The following is a 20,533-nucleotide window of genomic DNA, read 5'->3' as shown; positions in this document are numbered from 1 at the left end:
ACCGAACCACTCCAGCGCCACGCGGGGGGGCCCGGTCGGGGGTACGGCTGGGCTGAACCACTGCGGGCCGGCGGGGGGCTCTGGGGGGACACGGTGACACGCGGGGCCCGGGACAGGCGGGGGCGGCCCCCGGTGCTCGCAGCGTTACCTCCTGACGCGTCCAGTCCCCCCACGCCGGCCTCCGGGGTGATGGCACCGGCACCTGCCGCGGCCGAGCCCTCCGCCTCCTCGGGCAGCTCCAGCTCCATGGTGGCCGCGGGCAGGCCCAGGCCCGGGGCAGGACAGGCCCCGGACAGGCCCGTGCCCGCCGCCGCGTTCCTCCCGGGTACCGGCCACGGCGCGAGGGACGCTGGGAGCGGCGCGGACCATGGAGCGCGGGAGGCGCCGAGGCCGGACACGCCCCGCCAGCCCCGGAAGTACGGCCGGGCCCTTCCGCCGCGGTCAATCGCGATGCGGCCGCGGGCTGTCGCGATCACTGGCGGGCTATGGGAACGGGCCAGGGGCAACGGCGCGGCCCGGGGCCACCGTACCGGGCGGGGGCGGCCGCGACCCCTCTGTGGGGGGGCGACGGGCGGAGCGGGCACCACCGGGCCGGGGGCGGGGCCTGCGGTCACTATGGCAACGGGGCGGGGCCTGCGGCGACCATGGTAACGGGGGCGGGACCGGCGATCACCATGGCAGCGGGGGCGTGGCCCGATATGAGGGCGGGGCTACTGAAGGGGCGGGCCCAGCCCCGCACTGCTGTTCCACTGGTCTCCGGTCCCGGTCCCGGTCCCCCCGCGGCACCGGGGCCCTCTCGGAGTCCTCCCGTTGCTGGGCACTGCGTGCCCGCCCTCCTGCTCCGCGGGGCTCCCTTGAGCTGTGCAATCCGCCGGACCGTGCCGAGCCTGCTGTGCACCGGGCCCCGGATACGCTCCATGCCCCTGCACGGCGCCGGTGCCGCCGCTCTCAGCCCGGGCGAGGACCCGGCTCCTCCCGGCCCCTCCCGGCTCCTCCCGGCCCCGCGACACCATCTAGTGGCGCCGCCCGGCCCAGACGCCGACCAGCCCCGGGATGCGGGTCAGCCCGGGCCGGCCCCGCCGGTTCTCCCGGCCCTGGGGCCACGCGTGTCCCGGCGGGGGCAGCCCCGGCCAGGAGGCAGCGCTGGGGCCACCGGCACTAATGAGGCTGCTCGGCGGCGCCGGCCCCCGCCCGAGGGGCTCCCGGGCGCGGCTGGTCCCGGGGAGCGGCGGGAGCTGCTCCGAGCTGCCCCCGGTGCCGCGGAGCGAGCGCGGGGCACGGCATGGCCCCGGGTCCGGGCTGGCGGCTGCGGGCCGGGCGGTTCCGCACGCACTGGTCCCCCCTGGCTGCCTCGGCGCTGGGCTGGGAGCGGTACCGGCCCCGGCGGGACGCGGAGAGCCGCGGCGTGGACCTGACCGCTGTCACCGCAGGAAAGCCACCCCGTGGGACGAGGGATGACGAGGGGCTGGTCCCCAGGTGCGGGCAGGAAAGGGGAAGGGGAGGAGAGGGCAGAGCATCCATCCACAGGGGCACGTGTTACCTCGCATTCCCCAAGACAGGGAGCCCCGGGCTGTCCCACATCCCTCTCCCCTCTTGGGGGGCACTGGGTGATTTGGGAATTCGGGGCGGCGCGGGCTGGCGCAGAGTCCTATTGCCCCCTGGAGAGGGCCAGGATGGGCGTGGGGGACCCCCGACCACAGGCACCGCCACCACCACCACCCTGTGAGCCTGTCCCTGTGCAGGGCACGGCCGGGGGCGAGTGTAGGTGGCTGAGCCACCAGCACGGTGCAGGACACCAGGGACAGACCCCCGGGAGTCCTGCTGTGCCCGGGAAGCTACCCCGGGACCCCCTCCGTTCTCCTTCGCTTCTGCAGGCAGCGCCCGGGCCACAAAGGGTTACGCAAGGCACCCTGGAGTGACACCTCTGCCACCAGCCCGGGAGCTCAGCTCCTTCCTGGTCGGATCCGAGGCTCGGTGAGTGCCTAACTCTGTCCCTCGGGACCTGCCGACCGTGCTTCCCGGCTGGGGAGAGCACCCAGCCGTGCTTCGCCTGGGAAACCGGACACGCTTTGTCCCTCTCTGGGTGGCTCCAGAACCCGGTGACCCTCCTAGAACTCTGCCCCATGAGATACCTCAGGGGATCGCAGCTCCGCGCCCCGGGCTAGAGGACGCTCCTCTTCTACTGCCAGAGACCTCCCAGAGCAGGGGGTCGGGATCAGCCCATCCTGGTATGGGTGGGATTGGGATAGAGTAACTTCTGGGGGTGTCCTGGACCTCGGTGCTCCATGACCAGGAGCAGAGAAGGGACCCGCGGCTTTGCGGCACAGGTTGAGAGCAGGGACCCCACTGATCCCGGGAAGGCTTTGGGGTCCCAGGTTGAGGGCCATCCGTGGGAGAACGTGGGGGGGCAGCAGACCGTGCGTGGAGGGGATGGCTGTGGGGCACGGCTGAGGTGGGCAGGGTGTGTCACTTTCTGATAAATGACTCCCCAAGTCGTTGTTGTTCCCACGGCGGGCACTGCTGGCAGCGTCACCCGTGGTCAGGCATGGCCCTGAATTGGGGACCTGGCAGTGGAACGAGCTGCCCTGGCACAGCTCAGCTTCGTTTGGCTTTAAAACCCCTGGAAGACACTGCCACGGTGCTTGTTTGGGATAGAGTGGGGCGTGTGGGGCTCGCAGTGCTGCCCGTGCCCGGCGCTGGGCTGGACCGTGGTCAGTTCTGCCCAGATACTGCCCCTCCCGGAGGGGCCATTCCAGCTGCGGGCTGGTTTCTGTCGGAAACCGGCTGAGCCGGCTCCTCCTGCTGCCAGCCTCGGCCTTTGGCTGGGGCAGGCCCCGCGCCAGGTGCCGGGGGGAGTCAGGGGACAGGGCCGGGGCTTGGTGGCACCGTGGGCGTTGCCTATGCCAACTGGCGATTTGGGAGCTGCTGCCATCCCCACGCTGCCCCACGGAGAGCCACAGGCAGCAGTGGGAGTAAAGTGTGTGGACACTTTGTGGTGCCCTGGTGATGGGACAGTAATGGGACCCCTCTAGGGACAATGAGAGGCTGTGCTGGGTGGCAGATGTCATCGTACTGGGGAGGTGGTCCTCTGGCTGCCCCGGGTTGGGGTCCCTTGAACCTGTGTCTCACACCATATCACCTGTGGGTGCCCAGGGAGCCCAGGACCAGCCAACTCTGATGGCACAGCTGAAACCACCCCACTGCCACACTGGGGGCTTCTGTTTATTATCAGCCTTTGCAGCGCTGGCACGGGACTGTGAGTGCCACCACACTGGGGTCCTGCCCAGCCCCAGCCACCCCCTGGGCACACGTGTGTCCCCCCGTGTGGTGAGCACTGGCGGGTGCCAGGGAGGCTCTCGGGCTGGTTTCGGCAGCTCCTGGCGCAGAGGAGAAGCCCGGACTCTGCCCTCCACACCCACCAGCCGGTGCTGCCGCTGCGCCCCGGGTGAATTATTACCCCAGGCTCTCCTGGCCCTCCCTGGGGCTGCAGTGAGCTGGGTCTAATTCTGGGGGCTTGGCTGGGTCTTGTTTGTGGGTCTCAGCAGCTGCCTTGGCACCACTGCAGCCAGGGGCTGCCAGGGGAAGTCCTTGTGCTGGGGCTGAGCCATGGTGCTTGCCAAAGGCTGACTGACCACTGCCAGATCGTGCTTGGCATCAGCTCTGGCATTGCCCACAAGGTGTCTCTGATGCATCTCCTGGTCCCATCAAAGCTGCCCCATGGTCAATTCTCAAACAAGCTGTGGAGGTTTCCAGCTGCCTGTGGCACCAACTTGTGGGGCTCTGGCTGGAATTGAGGGTGGCTGAGCATGGACCCCAGAACAGCCACCCCAGAGCCCTGGGGCACCACAGGCCATGTTGGTGCCATGGGAACCAGAGGTGTTCAGTCTGAAGAAGACGAGGCTTGGGGGAACCTCATTGCTCTCTACCACTCCCTGAAAAGAGGGTGTAGTGAGATAGGGATCAGCCTCTTCTGCCATGTGTCAAGGGACAGGACCACAGGAAATGGCCTCAAGTTGCACCAGAACAGGTTCAGATTAGATACTAGAAATTTTTTTTTACTGGAAGAGTGGTCAGGCCTTGGAATAAGTTGCCCAGAGAGGTGTTGGAGTCACTATCCCTGGAAGTGTTCAAGAGGTATCTGAATGTGGCACCTGGGGACATGGTTTAGGGGTGATTATTATGGTGCTGTATCAATGATTGAACTTGATGATCTGGAGGGTGACTTCTAGCCTTGATGCTTCTGTGAGTCCCTGATCGAACTGGCCTCTCCCTGTCCCATGCCATGGGGATTGGCAGGAGGCTCTGGCCCTGCTGTCTGCCCCACCCATGCGGGATCCTGTGTCTCTCTGTGTTCACACTGATGTTCCCTTCAAAGAGCCAGTTGTTAGTGGAAGGAATCCCCTGGCCCATCCCAGGAGTTTCAGCCAGGAGGGAATGTCACCCTGTCAGTCAGGCTTGACTATCTCAGCTGGAAAATATTGGATTTGAGGAAAACCAAAGAGTGATGCCAGGGTGGTGGCACTGCTGAAGCAGTCGGCAGAACTGATGGAGCCTGAGTGGGTGGGCAGGAACTGAAACACCATCCAAAGCAGCACCCTGGGGTCTGCCAGCTCCCAGATTAGAATGGGGAGCAAGACCACAAGGATGGAGATGGCTCCTGACCTTGCCCTGTGGAAAACGTCCCCTTCCATGGACCTCTGTCCAAGAGGACAGAGATGGATCCCCAGTGGGGTGATTTCACACTGCACAGAGGCAGCTCTGGGTTCTGGAGCCAGTTCCTATGTGGGGAACACATGGCCCATGGTGTGACACAATTGCCATGGGTTCCCCAGCACTGCAGGGCTCTGTCCCCTGCACTCTCACTGTCCCCAGTTCCTACAACTCAGCATTGCTGCTGCTCTCCGTTGCAGCCCGATGCAGGACTGAGGAAGGGGTCAGTGGCTGCAGAGAGGGGCCAGAGCCCGTCCAAGCCCTGCCACTGTCCAGCTGCCACCGCCCCCCTTCCCAGCCCACGCTGGGGGGTGCCCACCATGGAGGAGATGGTGATCTGGGAGCAGCACACGGTGACACTGAGCAAGGTGAGCATGGCCTGGGGCAGGCAAGGGAGGGATGGGGTCTGTGAGGTCGATTCTGCCTGACCCCCCTCTGTCCACCCCTGCCAGGACCCTCACCGAGGCTTCGGCTTCGCTGTCTCTGGAGGCCGGGACCATCCCAACAGGACCACTGGGGACACAGCAGTGTTTGTTTCGGATGTGGTGTTGGGGGGTCCAGCGATGGGCCGGCTCCAGTGAGTGCACAGGGATGTGGGGACACACAGGGGTGCTGCTGCCAGAGAGGGTGGGAAGTACGGAGAATCCCTCCTGCTGGAACAGCACTGTCGCCCTGCCCCGGGGTGGGGTTCCCTTGGGGTGCCCTCGCCACTCTGCCAGCTCCCCGGGCTGGGGGCTGTGCTTTGGGCAGAGCCACAACTGTGTTTTCCTTCCCAGGAGGAAGGATCACATCGTGATGGTAAATGGCCTTTCCATGGAGAACGTCCCATCCTCCTTTGCCATTCAGATACTTAAAACCTGCGGCAAGATCGCCAACATTGTGAGTGTGCCCCGTGGTGGGACAGGGGCCAGTGTTGTGTGCAGGGCCACACTGTGCCTGTCCCCGTCCCAGCACCCTGTCCCACACACAGCAGGGTTCCCGTTCAGGGCTTGGGAATTGCTGCAGGGACATCTGGCAGAGATGGCTGCACTGACCATCCCTCCTCACTTTACACCTGCAGACACTGAAAAGACCAAAGAAGGTTCAGCTCCCTGTGAGCAAGAGCAGTGCCGGATCCCCTGCTGTGCCCCAGCACTACGACTCGGATGAGGACTACGAGATGCACAGGGGAGATCCAGCCCTGCAGCGCTCCCGGGATGACCTGGACCACAGCCAGGGCTATGATGGGGACTCATCCAGCGAGAGGAGCTCTGGCCACCACCGCGATGACCGTCGCCACCACAAGCCGGTGCCCCGGAGCCGGAGGCGAAGCCAGGACAGCAGCCACTGGATGCAGGGCGCTGGCAGCAGCTCAGATTGGAGGGACCACAGCCGGCACCGCTCCACCAGTACCTTTGGCCAGGAAGGGGATACCAACGGGCTGGCCCTGGTGTCGGGCTTCAAGCGGCTGCCACGCCAGGATGTGCTCATGAAGCCCATCACGTCAGTGCTGGTGAAGCAGAAGCAGAGTGAAGGTGAGGCCCTCCTGCTCCCACTGTCCCTGGGGTTTGTCACCTGATTTTTGGATGTGCCTTCCCCCTGGGGAGGAGATGGTGGCAGGGTGAGTGCCAGGGTTTGGCTGTGACAATGGGACTATGTGCCATGCTGGGTGCACCAAATCTCCTGCCCTCAGCCAGGGGCTGCAGAGCTCAGCTTTGGGGCTTGCTCCTCCCCCGGGGGGGCTGGGGCATGTGGGGATGGTGGCGAAGGGAGTCCTTGAGGGAGTCCTGCATCTGCCTGGGTCTGCCACCATCACGGCTCTCTGCTGCAGAATATGGCCTGAAGCTGGGGAGTCAGCTCTTCATCAAGCACATAGTGGAGACTGGGCTGGCAGCCAAGGGCAGCTCCCTGCAGGAGGGAGATCTCATCCTGAAGGTATGAGGAACCCCAGGGTATGTGGCACTCACTGAAGGTCTCATCTGCCCCTCTTTGGAGGGCTTGGCCCTGGCTGGTGTCACTGCAGGGCCCAGCCATGAGTTTGCAGGAGACAGCTCTGCCTGGTGTGCACTCCCTGCCCCATCCCCCCAGCTGTCCCAGGGACCCTGCTGCGGCTGTTGGGGACCAGTCCCTGTCCTGCCAAGGCTGGTGGCTTGTCCTGGTGGTACAGCAGGATTGTGTCCACCCTGCTCTCCCCATGGTGCGTGGTCCCCAATTACGTGTGCGTGTCCCTGCTGGGTGACAGTCCCTGAGGAGCTCAGGTATTTGTCAGGTGAAACAATGCTTGAAGTATATGGGGAGGAGGAAGAGGGAGGGAGACCCTTTGTTTGCATACCTGGGGCAGGCAGACCTGTGGCTACTCAGAACTGGTGCCAAAGTGACTCTGGGGCAAATGGAAGGGATTACAGCCCACAAACTGTTGGGAAAAGCTGCTGCAACTCAGACAGATCCCAGCCCCACGATCTCCTTGGGGCCTGACTCCCTGGCTCCGGGCCAACATGTGGAAGGACAGTGGGTGGAAGGACAGTACATCAGGTGTCTAAGGGGTCTGTGCAGCTCCTGCTGTCAGGCAGGGCCCTAGGCAAGTGGAGGTAGATGTTAATTAGTCTGGCTAATTTGTTTCCTCTGTGGAGGATGAGGTCACACTGAGAGGCAGCCAGGAACAGGGACATGGCCAAGGATAGGTGAAGCTGTGGAAGCTGGGGCTGGGTTGGAGGGACTGGGAAGAGACTGGAGAGATTGCAGTCAGAGCATCCAGTTCCAGTGGGGCTTTCCTGTGGGTGGCTTTCCCAGGAGCAGGTGTCCTGAGGTCTCCCACTCTGCTCCTCCAGATCAACGGGGTGGCCAGCCAGGACATGTCCTTGGCTGAAACCCAGCAGCTCATCGAGCGGACAGAGGGGGTCCTGACCCTGCTCATCCTCCGAGACCACCGGCAGTTCCTGGTCAACATCCCTGACATAGACACCCAGAGCGACAGCTCCGAGATGGATGGTGAGGGGACACAATGATGGGGCTGGGGGCCAAATACACAGCACAGGGCCTGGATGGTCACTGATGCATCCTCCCTCCTGTTCATGCAGATATCTCTGACATCGACTCTGAGCTGTCCCATCCGCCGTCCCCTGAGGCTTCCCCACTATCTCCATCTGCTGCCAGGACTAATTCACCACCGTAAGCCCCACGCTGCCCCCATGAGCCCCTCTGTCCCCTGCACATCCTGCTGTGTTCTCCACCTGTCCGGGGGGGGGCGCTAATTTTCTGTTCCTGAGCCAGTGTCCCCAGAAGTGAGACTGCCATCCCCAGCTGTCTCCACTGCCCCCACTTGGCACTGCCTGCCTGTGCCCTGCCTAAATCCTGCCTGACCTTGCTGCAGGGAGAGGAGACGATTGAACAGGGAGCCTGTGGCCAAGGTGACCATGGCCGATGCTCGGGGCCCAGGTGAGTGGGCTCAGCACTGGGCACTGAGGGGGCTCTGGGCTCCTGTGTACGTATCTCTGCTGCCCAAATGCCTGTCAGAATTGTGCCAGGGCTCCCCATGCGTTGGCACATCCACTGCTGTGCCTGGACCAGTTCTCCTTCCTGCAGATCTGCTGGAAACCATGGAGGGGGATGGCCACGGCCCCCACACCAGCCCCACTGCCCGAGCTGCCGGCAAGGATGGGTATGACTGCGAGAGGTGGTGGGGAATAGCTGGGGGACACAGGGGCTGGTCACAGGGTGTGTGGCCCTTGTCCTGTCCCCGCATGTCACCACAGGGCTGACTGTGCTTCGCCGTGGCAGATACAGCGCCGACTCCAGGGTCGTGCGGTTCGTGAAGGCCAAGAGCGTGGGGCTGCGGCTGGCGGGCGGCAACGACGTGGGCATCTTCGTGTCGAGCGTGCAGGAGGGGAGCCCAGCTGACAGCCAGGGTGTCCGGGAAGGGGACCAGCTCCTGCAGGTACCCGAGGCTGGGAATGGCTCTAAATGCTGCTGCACCTGGACTGGTCCCAGCCCTTTTGGGCGTGATACTTCCCTGGGTTTTGGATTTCTCCTGCTGGGCATCGTTTTTGGTCAGTGCTGGTACCCATGGCCTGTACCTGCTGGGCAGGCTCTGCAGGCACTCTCTGAGGGTTCAGTCCTGTCTCCAGTACCATGCTGATAGCCACTGGGGTCAAGCACCATCTCTGCAGTCTCAGAGGCCCACTTGGGGTGGTGGCAGGCACTCGGGTTCCCTCTCCCACTCTGCCCTGGGCACTGCTGTCTTTGGAAGCCCCACTGGTGCCTGTGCCCTCTGTCCTGCTGGCAGGGCTGTGTCCAAGTGCTTTTCTGTGTCAGGTCAATGACACCAGTTTCCAGCATCTGACCCGTGAGGAGGCTGTGGAGTATCTCATGTCCCTGCCCCTGGGTGAGGAGGTCACGCTGTGGATCCAGAGCAAGCAGGACAGTGAGTGATGATCAGACTCAGCTGGGACTTGTGCCTCTCCATCCTGTCTCTTCTGGGCAAGCATTAGACCTGCTGGACTTGATATAGTCCTTCCTGTCCCTGTAGCATGGTCCTTCTTCCCCATACCCACCTCCTCCTCTTCCAGAGCTGATGGGAGGGCAGCAGACCATCCTGGCCCTATTTGTGCCTTGGCATCTTGGAGCATGGGAACTTCCTGGCACCGTGGCTCAGCCTGGAGAGAGCAGTGTGTGCCTGGGGGTCAGGTCTTGCTGTTCCCAGCTTGCCTGAGAAAGCCACGAGAGGAAAATGTGTCCCCAATACCCTCCTTAGCAGCAAGGGCTGTAGTGGTGGCTCCCAGCCAGCATAGCTCCTTCCCAAATTCTTCCATCACATTCCTCTCCAACATCCTCCTCCTCAGCCAACACTTCCCCTGACCCTGGGCTTCCTCTCACCCTGAGCTCCAGTTTACAGGAAGATGGTCTCATCCAATGTGGGTGACTCATTCTACATCCGGACACACTTTGACTTCGAGAAGGACACGCCATCAGGGCTCAGCTTCGTGCGCGGGGACGTGTTCCATGTGCTGGACACCCTGTACCACGGCAGGGTGGGCAACTGGCTGGCTGTGCGCGTGGGCAGGGACCTGCAGGAGCAGGACAGGGGTATCATCCCCAACCAGAGCAGGTAGGGATGGAGCCAGGAATGGCCCTGAGATGAGCAGAGCTGGGAAAGGCTCCCCAGCGAGCCAGGGACATGGGGGGTGGGCCTCCTGAGAGGTGGGGCAAGGGCTGGTGGAGCAGTGGTGGGAAGGGTGAGCTGGTGAAATCCCTTCTAAGGGTGGTGAGGCAGCTGATGCTCAGGTTGTCCAAGGCCCCAGAGGGAAGAGACTCACCCAGCTGTGTCACTGAGCAGCGATGGTGGCTTCTACCTCGCTCGTTAGAGCCCAGAGAGACAAGTCAGGGGGTGAACCCAGAGCCTGCAAGTCCTGAGCCCTCTCCTCTCTCAGGGCCGAGCAGATTGCCAGCCTAGAGTCAGTGCTGAAAGCCACAACTGGTGCCAATTCCTCTGGGGCACGGGCCGAGTTCTGGAAGCTGCGGGGCTTGAGGGGAGCCAAGAAGATGCTGCGGAAGAGCCGAGAGGACCTGTCTGCCCTCACAAAGCAGGGTTGCTACCCACCGTATGAGAGGGTGGTCCTGAAGCAAGGTGGGCACCAGGGCTGTGTCCCCATTGCCCAGACCCACACAGGGCCATTGGCCCCGGGGCCGCCCCACTGTGGGTGCTGATGGGCTCAGCTCTCTTGGCCCATGGGCACCACAAGGAGTGGGGCTGGATGTCCATATGCTGGGAGCTCTGCCCTCACCCCCAGCCTCCCTGAGCCCCTCTGTCCTCCCACAGCCAACTTCAAACGGCCGGTGGTGATCCTGGGTCCCATCGCAGACATTGCCGTGCAGAAGCTGAGCAGGGAGCTGCCTGAGCTGTTTGAAATTGCCCGTAAGTGCCCCCATGCAGGGGGGAAATTGTATCCAGCAGCCAAACCTGCACCATCCATGATCTGTGGGAGCTCTTTACCTGTGGCTCTGTCCTGACCCTTGCCTATTGCTCCCTCTCTTGACACCTCAACACCTTCCTGGGCTCATTCACCCTCCCCTGGTGCATCACGGTACCAGCCCAGCCCCTCCCTGAGGGACTCAGGCCTGGGGCTGGGCTTGGCTGGGACCAGCCCGGGGCTGTTGAACATTCACACCTCCCCCAGCCCCTCTCATGCCCTGTCTCCATGTCCTGCAGCCAGCGTGCCCCGAGATGGGGCATCGTCCAAGGTCATCAAGTTGGACTCGGTGCGGCAGATCGCAGAAAAGGTGAGAGACCCTTCCTGTGTCCTTGGAGCCAGGCGGGGCCTGCGAGGAGCCCATGGCCTCCATCCCTGTGCCCAGGGGGGCTGACGGCCATGCCCTGCCCCAGGGCAAGCACGCCTTGCTGGACATCACGCCCTCGGCTGTGGAGCGCCTCAACTACGTGCAGTACTACCCGGTGGTGGTGTTCTGTGAGCCCGAGAGCCGCCCAGGCATCAAGGCCATGCGACAGTGGCTGGCGCCCGATTCCAGGAAGAGTTCCCGGCGCCTCTATGCCCAGGCCAACAAGATGAAGAAGTACTGCAGCCACCTCTTCACAGCCACTGTCCACCTCAGCGGCAGCGGCAATGCCTGGTTCCAGGAGATTCAGGACATCATCAGGACACAGCAAAACCAGCCTGTCTGGACAACTGCAGAGCAGGTACAGGGCATGAGATCACTGTGGCAAGGTTTGGCCAGCTGGGGCTGCAGCCAGGCAGGTGATGGGGCTGCACAACTGTCCCAGCACACACCTCTGTCACCCCCACCCCACAGGCAGATGTGGCACCCGAGGAGAGTCTGGACCTGCTGAATGCACAGAGCACAGTGGCCTCAGGCTACCTGACCTGCGACAGCCATGCCAACAGCGACTACGATGACACGGATGGCGAGGCGAGTGCCTGCACTGACGGTGAGGCAGAGGATGCCTATGACCAGCCCGGGCTGGCCCGCTCCTCTGAGCCAGCACAGCTGGCCCCAAGCCAAAGCCTGAGCTCCTCTGAGCCAGCACAGCTGGCCCCAAGCCAAAGCCTGAGCTCCTCCGAGCCAGCACAGCCAAGCCATGGCCTGAGCGCCTCCGAGCCAGCACAGCCAAGCCCCGGCCTGAGCGCCTCCAAGCCAGCACAGGTGTCCCCAGGCCATGGCCGGAGTGACAAGGTGGGTCTCCCTAGACTGGTACAAGGGGCTGGTGGGGCAGAAGGGGGTGGCCACAGTGCTTGTCTCCAGGGTTTAATTCCCATGCCTGTGGCACAGGCAGGGAGTCACCTCTGGCTGCCACAGGGTCCAGTTGTGCATTCGTGCCTGGCTCTGAGGCCCCAGGGGCAAACGCCCCAGGCTGGGGCAGAACCCCTGCCCTGTCCTTAGCCCCTCATTGCTCTGCTCTTCCCCAGGGCCCTCAGCAGCCGCAGCGGAGCCAGCGTTATGACAGCATCAGGTACCCTGTGCCCTGGGACTGCAGGGAGGGGGGTGGCAGCCAGCCCAGGGCTGGGGAAGGCCTGGGCAGGGCACTGTCCCCGCCACCCAGCCCAAGTCCAGCTGGGTGCCACCCAGCCCAAGTCCAGCTGGGTGCCAGAGCCACCATCACTGCCTGTCCTGCAGGGAATACGAGCACGAGGCAGTGAGGAAGAGGTTCACACGGGCCAGGGATGACTCGGACCAGGATGAAGGCTATGAGTGGGGGCCAGCCACAGATGTGTAGCAGCACTGCTGGCCTGCTGTCCCCATGGGCCAGCCCTGCCACAGCCCTGTGCCACAGGGTCCAGGTGACAGTCCACATCGTGCCACTGCAGCCAGGCTGGGCTGGGCCCAACCCCTAAGTGCCTCCTTCCTTTTTGGGCATGGCCACTGCTACTGAAATAAAAGGGATGTTTGGATCAGGACAGGTCATGTCCCATTGAGTGCTGGGTGGCAGCATGCAGGAGACACCGTGCAGCAGGGTGGCCTTGATGAAACCCAAGCAGATCTGCTATCAGCTGCCCTGCCTGCACTGAGCCACAGTGGGAACCAGGGCCTGGCACTGCTGCAGGCTTGGGGTGTGCCATGCAGAGCTGAGCCTCCTCCACTGCAGCCTCCCCCGAGCTCTGCAAATGGAGCCTCCCACATTTCCCCGAACTTTTATTTTTACATCAACCAAGCACACAGGCACAGCCAGGTCAATGCTGCCCTGGCTTCAGGGGCCCAGAGAGCCACCCACCAAAAGGCACATCCCTAGGAGGTTCCCTGGGGCCCCAAGATCCCACAATATGGGGCTGGGCAGTGCCATATTCCCTTTTGCCATGCCAAGGGCTGAGGCCCCAGGCTGGGCTGTGTGTGCAGAGGAGTTCAAGGCAGCACCAGGGAGAAGCTGAGGTCAGTTCCCAGCTCGGGGCAATGGTCTAAGGGAGAGTTCATTTGCACCCCAGCAGGCCCCTGGCCAAGTCAGGGGGAGAAGCAGGTGCCAAGAGTACTTCTGCCCTTAAGGCTGAGTCTGGGAGCTGCTGGTGTCCCTCAGGCACCCCATGTGTGGTGCACCCACACATGGGTCAGTGTTGCTCTGAGGCTGTGCTGGGCTGAGCTCTGGAGCTGAGCTGTGCTTCCAGCACTGTCCTCACCTTGGGAAAGGCACCGTTGGTGAGTGTAAAAGCATGATCTGCAGTGACTGCATGGGGGGGACCTTCCACGTGGGGTCCCCTCTCCTCCCACAGCAGCAGGCCAAGGCAAGGGACCCTGTACAGCAGCAGGGCAGGCACTGTGCAGGCACTGTGAGGCAAGAAGAGGTGAGTGGAGGCTAAGAGGTGCCCAAACCAAGGCACCACAGGCCCTGACATTGCTCAAGCTGGGTATCAGTCTCCAGAGTTTCCCACCGTGTCCTGAGTAAAACTAAAGAGGTGCATGATCAGTCCCTGTTGAGGTCTCTGGTGGAGGGCTGGGGCAGAAGGCAAGGCCAGTCCTGCCCATTCAAGCCCCAGGCTTGCTCCTGCCTGTCCCAGGCATGGCCAGTGGCTCAGAGGAACACGGGCTGCTCCTGCCCTGTCAGCAAGCGGTACGTGGAGGCCGGCATGGTCTTGATGTGGACCTAGGTAGAGAGGTACCGATCAGAGGATAACCCTAACCACAGCCCAGGCTGGAGGGTGCTGGTGCCCAGCTCTAAGCCCAGCTGCTCTGTGGGGGCCCTGCTCACCTCACTGACTGCTTCCGTGAGGATCTGAATGATCTTCTCATGGGGCGTTGCCACCACGCTCTGCCCGTTGATCTCAATGATGCGGTGCCCCACACGGATGCCGCCCCTCTCCGCGATGCCCCCACGCATCAGGCTGCAGATCTGGGAGCAGGGAGTGCTGGTGAGATCAGGGCTGTGCACCCAAACCCTCACATCCCTGTAGGTTCCCAGCCAGTGCTCTGGATTTGGATGCTGTTGCCTCCAGCCCATGGGCATGAAGTGAGTCCCTGTGCACTGGTGCCACCAGAGTGATGTGCTGAGCTGCAGCGAGCGCAGCCCCCAGGACTTTTTCTGCCAGCTGATGGGGAGTGCAGCTGCCCTCACTCACCAGGCCCTCCTGCTCCCATGAAGCCTGGGCTGCAGAGCCCAAGTTTCTCCCTGGGGGCAGCAGGAGAGACCCACACCTCCAATCCCACTGGGAGCAGTGGCTGATGTGCAAAGCAATTGTGCCACACCCTTGGCTCCCACTGGGCCTGGGAATGCCCCTCTCTGACTTCACAACACAGTCACAGCAGAGCCCAGAGCAGGGAGTGACGGGGCACTGAGGACAGCAACAAATGTCACTGGGGTCACACCCAGAAAGCCAAGAAGAAGCCACCACCCGGAAAGCAAACACCTAAGGAGCACCAGAGAGAAGAATACAAATGCTGGTGCTGCAGGAGAGCTGTGGGGAGCCTTTTGTTCTGCATAGCTGAGCACTGTGAACCCTCAGTCTGAAGAGGCACAGCGAGCAGAGGAGCTGGGCATTGGTCTGTGAGCGCAGCCAGCTCTGCCCGGACCTCAGGCAGACCCTGGCCCGGCCCCCATCCCACTGGCACTCACCACGCCGTTCTCAACACAGAAGCCCAGCTGGTACTTGGAGTCGGGGCGTCTGATGACAGCTGTGGTGACAGGGGGACAGTGCACAATGTTCAGTGTCACCTCGGTTTGGTGCTTCAGCTCCTGGAAGGTGGGATGGGGCTTAGTGAGATTTTGAAGAGCTATTTAGTTGTGGCTGGGGCGATGCAGCCAGGTTGCTCAGGGGAGGGCTGAGGATTAGCAACCTGTTTTCAGTGGGGAAACTTGAGGTATACAAAGGGATACTGTCATGCTCAAATCCAGGGACAAGAACTTATAAACCCAGCCCAAGACTTTGCACTCTGCCCCTGAGGCCATGTTGTCCTTGCTTTCAGCTCCTTCCTGCCTCAGAGGCAGATGGTGCAAGAGGTTCCCTTCAGAACATGTGCCTGCCTTCTCCTCTACTCTCCTTCTCAGGAAATGCCCTGTCCACGCCCTGCCACAGCAAGTACAGTCTCCAGGTCTGTCCCTCCCTTGTCACACTCCTTCCAAGCACTCAGCGCAGAGACTGTCATAGCCCACAGGACAGGTACAGCCTCCCCTCCTGCACTCCTGCCCCCACAGCTGGGGGCACCAGGATGATCCCAGCATCACAGACACGGCAGGCCACTCCCCATCCCTCCTGGGGTGAGGCAGGAGGTTTCCCTACCCTGGCTCACCCGGATGATGCTCTGGCAGGTGCCCAGGGGCAGCCCCACCAGGCTGGTCCCGTTGGCTGACATGAGGCGGTCCCCGATGCTCAGCTCGCCCGACCGCTCTGCAGGTCCCCCATGCATCAGGTTGGCGATGACCACGGTGGGCAGGATGGAGCCCCACCCTGACTCCACGACGGCAATGCCCAGGATCTCCCCCTTCTGCTTCCGGATGCAGACCTGGGAGGAGAACGGGTAGGTTATGCTTACCAGAGTCAAGGGCACGTGCCCCAACCAGCATGGGTGTCCTGTGCTCACAGCCAGCTGGGATGTGGCCTGGTTTTGTAGGGAGCACCTCAGCTGTTCAGGGAGCCATGGAGAGGGTGACACAAGAGGCGCCAGGAGGTTCCCCATGCTGTTCCCACTCCACAGAGCAGCTCTTACATCCTTGCAGTTCTCCTGCCGGGAGAAGTGTGTCAGCTCTGCGTTGTACTGCTCCTGGTCCTCAAGGGCACGGCTGTACAGGCGAGGGCTCAGCTCGCTGGGGTCGATGCTGTTGGCCTCCAGGAAGCGCTGGTAGGCCACACCGAATGCCTGCCCGATGGCCTGGGCAATGACCTGGGCCTGGGGAACGACAGGGGCTGTTCCTGCCCATGGCCAGGGCTGGAGCCAACAGCTCCCACTGCCCTGCAGTGCCCAGCACAGGCACTGGCCCTGCGAGCTCCTTCCCTGCCCTCTACAGTGCCAGTCCTCCCCACTTTGCCCGCTGGGCCCCTCTGTGTCAGAGATGCTCGGGCTGGACTCCTGCCCTCTCTGTGGGGAGGGAGGGGACTGCTGCTGCCCCCAGCACAGAACGCCCAGTTGTTACAGTGAGATGGGCCCAGGACCCCAGGACCACCTCGCCCTCCCCAGGAACCTGCATGCGGCCTCACATCAGCCGAGTGGAACACATGGCAGATCATCTTGTAGAGCCGCTTCTCCTCTGCCACCTCTGACCGCCGAGGCAGCTTCCGGCGCGCCATGAGCACCACGAGGGAGCCGATATCGGCGATGTAGGAGATGGTCTGCAGAGAGTGATCCATCATGGCCTCCTGGCAAGGGCGACAGGCAGACATGCTCAGTCGTGTGGGCAGCTGTGAGCCTGTCTGCACAGCAACCAGGAAGGGTTTGGCCATGGTGCTGGGATGCAGCTCAAGTGGCCAGCACACACTGGGCAGAAACCATGTCTGTGCCACAGGGTACAAACAGCTCCTTCATCAAGGACTCATCCATGTCCCTGGGTGCTGCCTGGGGACAGGACAGCTCTTCCCTCTCACTATGATGCAAAAACTACTCCTGAGGCAAAAAGCTTCCAAGATTTCAAGCCTGGGTTCCCTGGATCTGGGATCCCAATAGCTCCCCAGGGCACAGCTCACATGGAAAGCTTTGTACAGCCACATAGAGAGTTCAGGACACAACACAGCATGGCTGCTGAATTACATGTCCCCTCCCAGATGTGTGTCCTCAATTGCATGTCACCCCTGGGCACAACCACTCCAGTGTGGGAACAAAGCTGAGGTCCTGAGGCCAAACAGGAAGGTTCCAGCAGCTCCAGAGCCACACAGGTACTGCCACTCCCACTCACCTGCGTGTCGGCAGTGAGCACCTTAATCCTCTGTGTGGAGACGAACAGATCCACCTCTGTCATCGGCTGGGACTCCCCCTCGGGTGCCTGTGCAACGATGGAGAGGTCACAGGACCCCCATGGGTCCCGGCCCCACAGCCAGGTGCCCCTGGGCAGGTCCTGAGTGCTGCCCCACACCCTATGGGTCCTGCACCTTGATCCTGTCCACCGCCTCCTGGGCCTGCGCCATGCGGACACTGGTCGGGGGGTTCCTCTCTGAGACCAGCTGTGTGGAGCCCAGGTACTTTGCCCCAAAAATGACACCATCCAGCAGATCCTCTGGTTCACACGGGCCTGAAACTGAGGTATTGCGAGGGACTGAGCAGGGGCTGCTCACCCACCTCTGAAACTGTGAGTACCAACTTTTACTGCCTGTCAGCTGCATTCCTACATGTGGCAGAGCAGCTCAGTGCTTGGGACATGGGCCCCTGGCATCACCAGGGACCAGGGCTGCTTCCTCCTTCCATCAGGCAGCCCTGGCATCCCTATCTCTCTTCCTCAGCATCCCCCTATCCCTATCCCTGGAGCACCTCTATTTCCTCAGCAAAGAATCAAACAAGCCACCTGGAGCCTGCAGCCACACTCCCACCCTGGATGGGCACAGGCCCAGGCACTCCCTCCACAGCTGGGACCCTCAGCCACCCCCATTCAGGGTCAGAGCAGGTGGGTTAGGACTCCTGGATGCTCTTGCTGCTCAAGCTCAGAGGTAACTCACCCTCTTTGAAGGCCAGACAGGTTGATGGGGGTTCCCTGTTCTGCAAAGAAATGAGAGCAGGTGAGGCTGTGCTGGGGATCCCAGGGATTTAGCCTGTGTGGTCCTGAAGAAGTGGGACAGTGATGGCACAGCATCCCTGAGGCTGAGGGAAATGGGTCCCAGGGTTGGGCAGGGGGGAGCCAGGTTCTGGGGCTGAGGGAGAGAGGGCTCAGGGTCCTGGGGCTGGAAGGGAGAATGGCAAAAGATGCAGGGGCCAGAGGGGCTGTTCGGACCCACCAGCCTCTGCCCTGGGGCACGTACGAATCAGGAAGCCACGCAACTATCCCCTGCATTCAGGGCAGCAGGAGTCAAAGCTGGTACCGAGGGTCCCGTCTGGGCATGCTTGCAGCACAAGGCCCTGTAAGACCTGAGGAAAGAAATCCCTGGCTCCCTTCTGCCCCCATCCCGGGCCCAAGAGAGAGAAGAGCCAAGGGGCATTCCCGGCTCCTGTGGCCCCAGCACAGCATGGTGCACTCACGGTCACGGCGCCCTGAGGTGGCTGCTCTGCCTCGGGGGCCAGAGCTGCAGGCAGGGCTGCCCACGCTGGCTCTGGGGAACCTTCCCGAGTGCCCTCGGAGGTGGAATCGACCTCACAAGGCCCCTCTCCGTAACACCAGCTTCTGGAATGTTCTTCCTCTGAGTTCTCTGGCCTCTCCAGCCCTTCAGGCTTCTCTGCAGTGGCCGGTTCCTCACCAGCCTGCAGCATCTCCAGGTTGGTCCCAGTCAGAACATCGGAGCAGGCCAAGGGGGTCTCGGCGCCAGCCTCGGGCAGTCCCCCCTCGTAGCACAAGAGGCTCAGCAAGTCCTCCCGGTCGGCCTCGGCGAAGAGCAGCCCGTGGCAGGGCCGGGCACAGGCCGGGTGCCGGGGGCAGCAGGGACGTGTCGCCAGGCCCCGGCCCGTGGCCACGTGCAGGGGGCAGGGCCGGCCCCGGCCCGGGCACCGCCGGTCTCCGGCGGTCGGTCGGTCACACAGGTTGGGGTCGAGGGTCTCGAGCTGGGCCAGCAGCCCCTGGATCTCCGAGGGCTCGTCCCCCGCGTCCTCGTCCCCCGCGGCCGTGTCGGGGCAGTCGGGGGGTTCATCCAGCTCCATGCCCGCGGGCTCGGCGCTGCCGGGGGCCCGAGGGCTCGCGGTGCCCCGCGGGGCGCTGCCGGCACCGGGCTCCGCTCGGGCACAGCCCCGCGGCTGTGGCTGCGGCTCCGCGGCGCCTCCCGAGCCCCGGCACGGCGCGGGCCGCTCGGCCCCTTCTCCCGCGGGCTCCGGGGCCGCGACGGGCCCCGAACCGGATCCCGGCTCCCCGGGGTCGTGGCCGGGCGAAGCGGCGGAGCGGGGGGGCCCCTCCGGCGGCCCGGCCCCCGCGCGGCGCCCCGGGACGCCCGGCCCGTCCTCCGTGTCCATGGCCGGCGGCTCCGCGGGCGCGGCGCTGCCGGGGCCGGGGGGCGCGGCCGCCTGGCAGTCCATGGCGGTGCCGGCGTCCATCGGGGCCCAGGCGCGCTCTGTCGTTGCCGGCGCTGCCGGCCCGGGACGAGCCGGTGCCGCCGCCGCTTCCGCCGCTCAGGGTCAGGCGCAGGCGCAGTCCCGCCCCGGCTCCGCCGTGCCCCCTCCATGGCTGCGCGGGCGCTGCTGCGGGCGGCGGGGGCCGCGCTCGGGGCCCCGGCCCGCGGCTACGCCAAGAAACCCGGTGAGACGGTACCCGGCCCTGCCCTGCCCTGCCCTGCCCGGCCCTGCCCGCGCTCCCCGCCCCGTGTCCCCCCGGCCTCGGGCCCGCGCCCTCCCCGAAGGTGCCTCTCCCCACGCTCCTTCCCTCGTGCTCCTCGCTCCTACCTCGGCTCCCTCCCTCCCTCACACGCTGCTGCCCTCGGCCCGGCCCCGCTCCCGCTCCCGGTGCCCCCGAGCCCCGGCCCTTCCCCACCCGCATCCCGGTGCCCCGCACGAGCCCTGCCCTCACTCTGGCCGTGTCCCCGCAGCCGCCAAGGCCAAGGGCAAGGGCGCTCCGAAGGAGGCGCTGAAGGGGCCGGAGGTGTGCACGGACCCCACCATGCTCGCCACCCATGCCATGGGCGTAAACTACTTCAAGGAGGGGCCGGAGGTGGCCCTGAAGCCCGACTCGGAGTACCCCGACTGGTTGGTGCTGCCCCGCTCCCCGCCGTGCCCCCACCGAGCTGTGTGAGAGGAGCAGGGCGGTGCTCTGGGAGGAGGCAGATGCCTTTCTGCAGCCCAGGCACTCTGCTGGGTCACGGAGTGAGCAGTGGGTGCACTGTGCTTGTGGGGGTGAAGGATCTGCACGTCCTGGTCACTCATGGCCATCGTTGTGTCCCGTGCTGGTCCCTTTGCCCTCCTCCCTGCAGCCTCATCCTCTGCATTTGCCCCCAGGCTCTTTAAGATTCACCTCGGGCCCCCCAAGAAGCTGGAGGAGCTGGACCCCGACTCGCTCGAGTATTGGAGGCGCCTGCGGAAATACAACACATGGCAGCGCAACAAGTTGAAGAAGGGCAAGAAGCTGTAGGTGCTGCCAAGCTCGGGGCTGCCTCTCTGCCAGCACAGGTGGCACCGGGTCCCGCTCCTGCTTTTGGTCTCTTTTTGTTGTAAACAATAAATAAAACTCTGGTGAGGCTGATACCTGTTACAAAGTTGGCAAACCTGGCCCTTGGCAAGCTTGCTGTGGGTGCTGCAGGTGCCCTCTGTGCCAGGGGCTGAGGCAACACAGATCACAAATTCTGGGTGTGTTTGTGGA

General features: G+C 63.6%; 4 protein-coding genes across 5 annotated transcripts in view; 2 read left to right on the top strand and 2 right to left on the bottom strand.

The window, feature by feature from the left end:
- The window catches only part of PIP5K1C (phosphatidylinositol-4-phosphate 5-kinase type 1 gamma), a 51,529-nt gene extending 50,978 nt beyond the window's left edge, over positions 1–551 (bottom strand). Inside the window, exon 1 of the mRNA XM_071577901.1 lies at positions 149–551. Within this exon, the coding sequence (XP_071434002.1) occupies positions 149–248 (100 nt within the window). The 5' untranslated portion in view covers positions 249–551. The remainder of the gene's footprint in view (positions 1–148) is intronic.
- Positions 552–1,157: 606 nt separating this feature from the next.
- TJP3 (tight junction protein 3) lies at positions 1,158–12,589 on the top strand. 2 transcript variants are annotated; one of them, XM_071577907.1, is made up of 21 exons: positions 1,158–1,476; positions 1,875–1,974; positions 4,911–5,078; positions 5,163–5,287; positions 5,487–5,589; positions 5,771–6,224; positions 6,521–6,624; positions 7,518–7,677; positions 7,767–7,857; positions 8,060–8,124; positions 8,272–8,347; positions 8,473–8,623; positions 9,001–9,109; positions 9,574–9,793; positions 10,116–10,312; positions 10,505–10,600; positions 10,895–10,965; positions 11,069–11,380; positions 11,494–11,874; positions 12,108–12,151; positions 12,316–12,589. In XM_071577907.1, the coding sequence occupies exons 1-21, from the start codon at positions 1,283–1,285 to the stop codon at positions 12,413–12,415; spliced, it is 3,321 nt and encodes a 1,106-aa protein (XP_071434008.1). In that variant the 5' UTR covers positions 1,158–1,282; the 3' UTR covers positions 12,416–12,589. The 2 variants fall into 2 exon arrangements, with proteins under 2 accessions (XP_071434008.1, XP_071434007.1); XM_071577906.1 differs by having other exon boundaries at positions 1,159–1,476; positions 8,467–8,623.
- A 233-nt stretch (positions 12,590–12,822) lies between these two features.
- APBA3 (amyloid beta precursor protein binding family A member 3) lies at positions 12,823–19,355 on the bottom strand. Its single transcript, XM_071578201.1, has 10 exons — positions 18,280–19,355; positions 17,763–17,802; positions 17,202–17,347; positions 17,009–17,095; positions 16,317–16,475; positions 15,829–16,008; positions 15,412–15,624; positions 14,738–14,857; positions 13,877–14,017; positions 12,823–13,771 (listed from the first exon to the last, which is right to left on the bottom strand). The coding sequence occupies exons 1-10, from the start codon at positions 19,276–19,278 to the stop codon at positions 13,700–13,702; spliced, it is 2,157 nt and encodes a 718-aa protein (XP_071434302.1). The 5' UTR covers positions 19,279–19,355; the 3' UTR covers positions 12,823–13,699.
- Positions 19,349–20,416, top strand: MRPL54 (mitochondrial ribosomal protein L54). The gene is made up of 3 exons (XM_071578202.1): positions 19,349–19,480; positions 19,767–19,923; positions 20,173–20,416. Exons 1-3 carry the CDS (start codon positions 19,405–19,407, stop codon positions 20,303–20,305), a joined length of 366 nt encoding a protein of 121 aa, XP_071434303.1. The 5' UTR covers positions 19,349–19,404; the 3' UTR covers positions 20,306–20,416.
- Positions 20,417–20,533: the final 117 nt, after the last annotated feature.

Source organism: Pithys albifrons, chromosome 27 (genome assembly GCF_047495875.1).
Source record: "Pithys albifrons albifrons isolate INPA30051 chromosome 27, PitAlb_v1, whole genome shotgun sequence".
Lineage (NCBI taxonomy): Eukaryota > Metazoa > Chordata > Aves > Passeriformes > Thamnophilidae > Pithys > Pithys albifrons.
The sequence above is the reverse complement of the archived record's forward strand: the minus strand, read 5'-3'. Positions and strand labels throughout refer to the sequence as shown.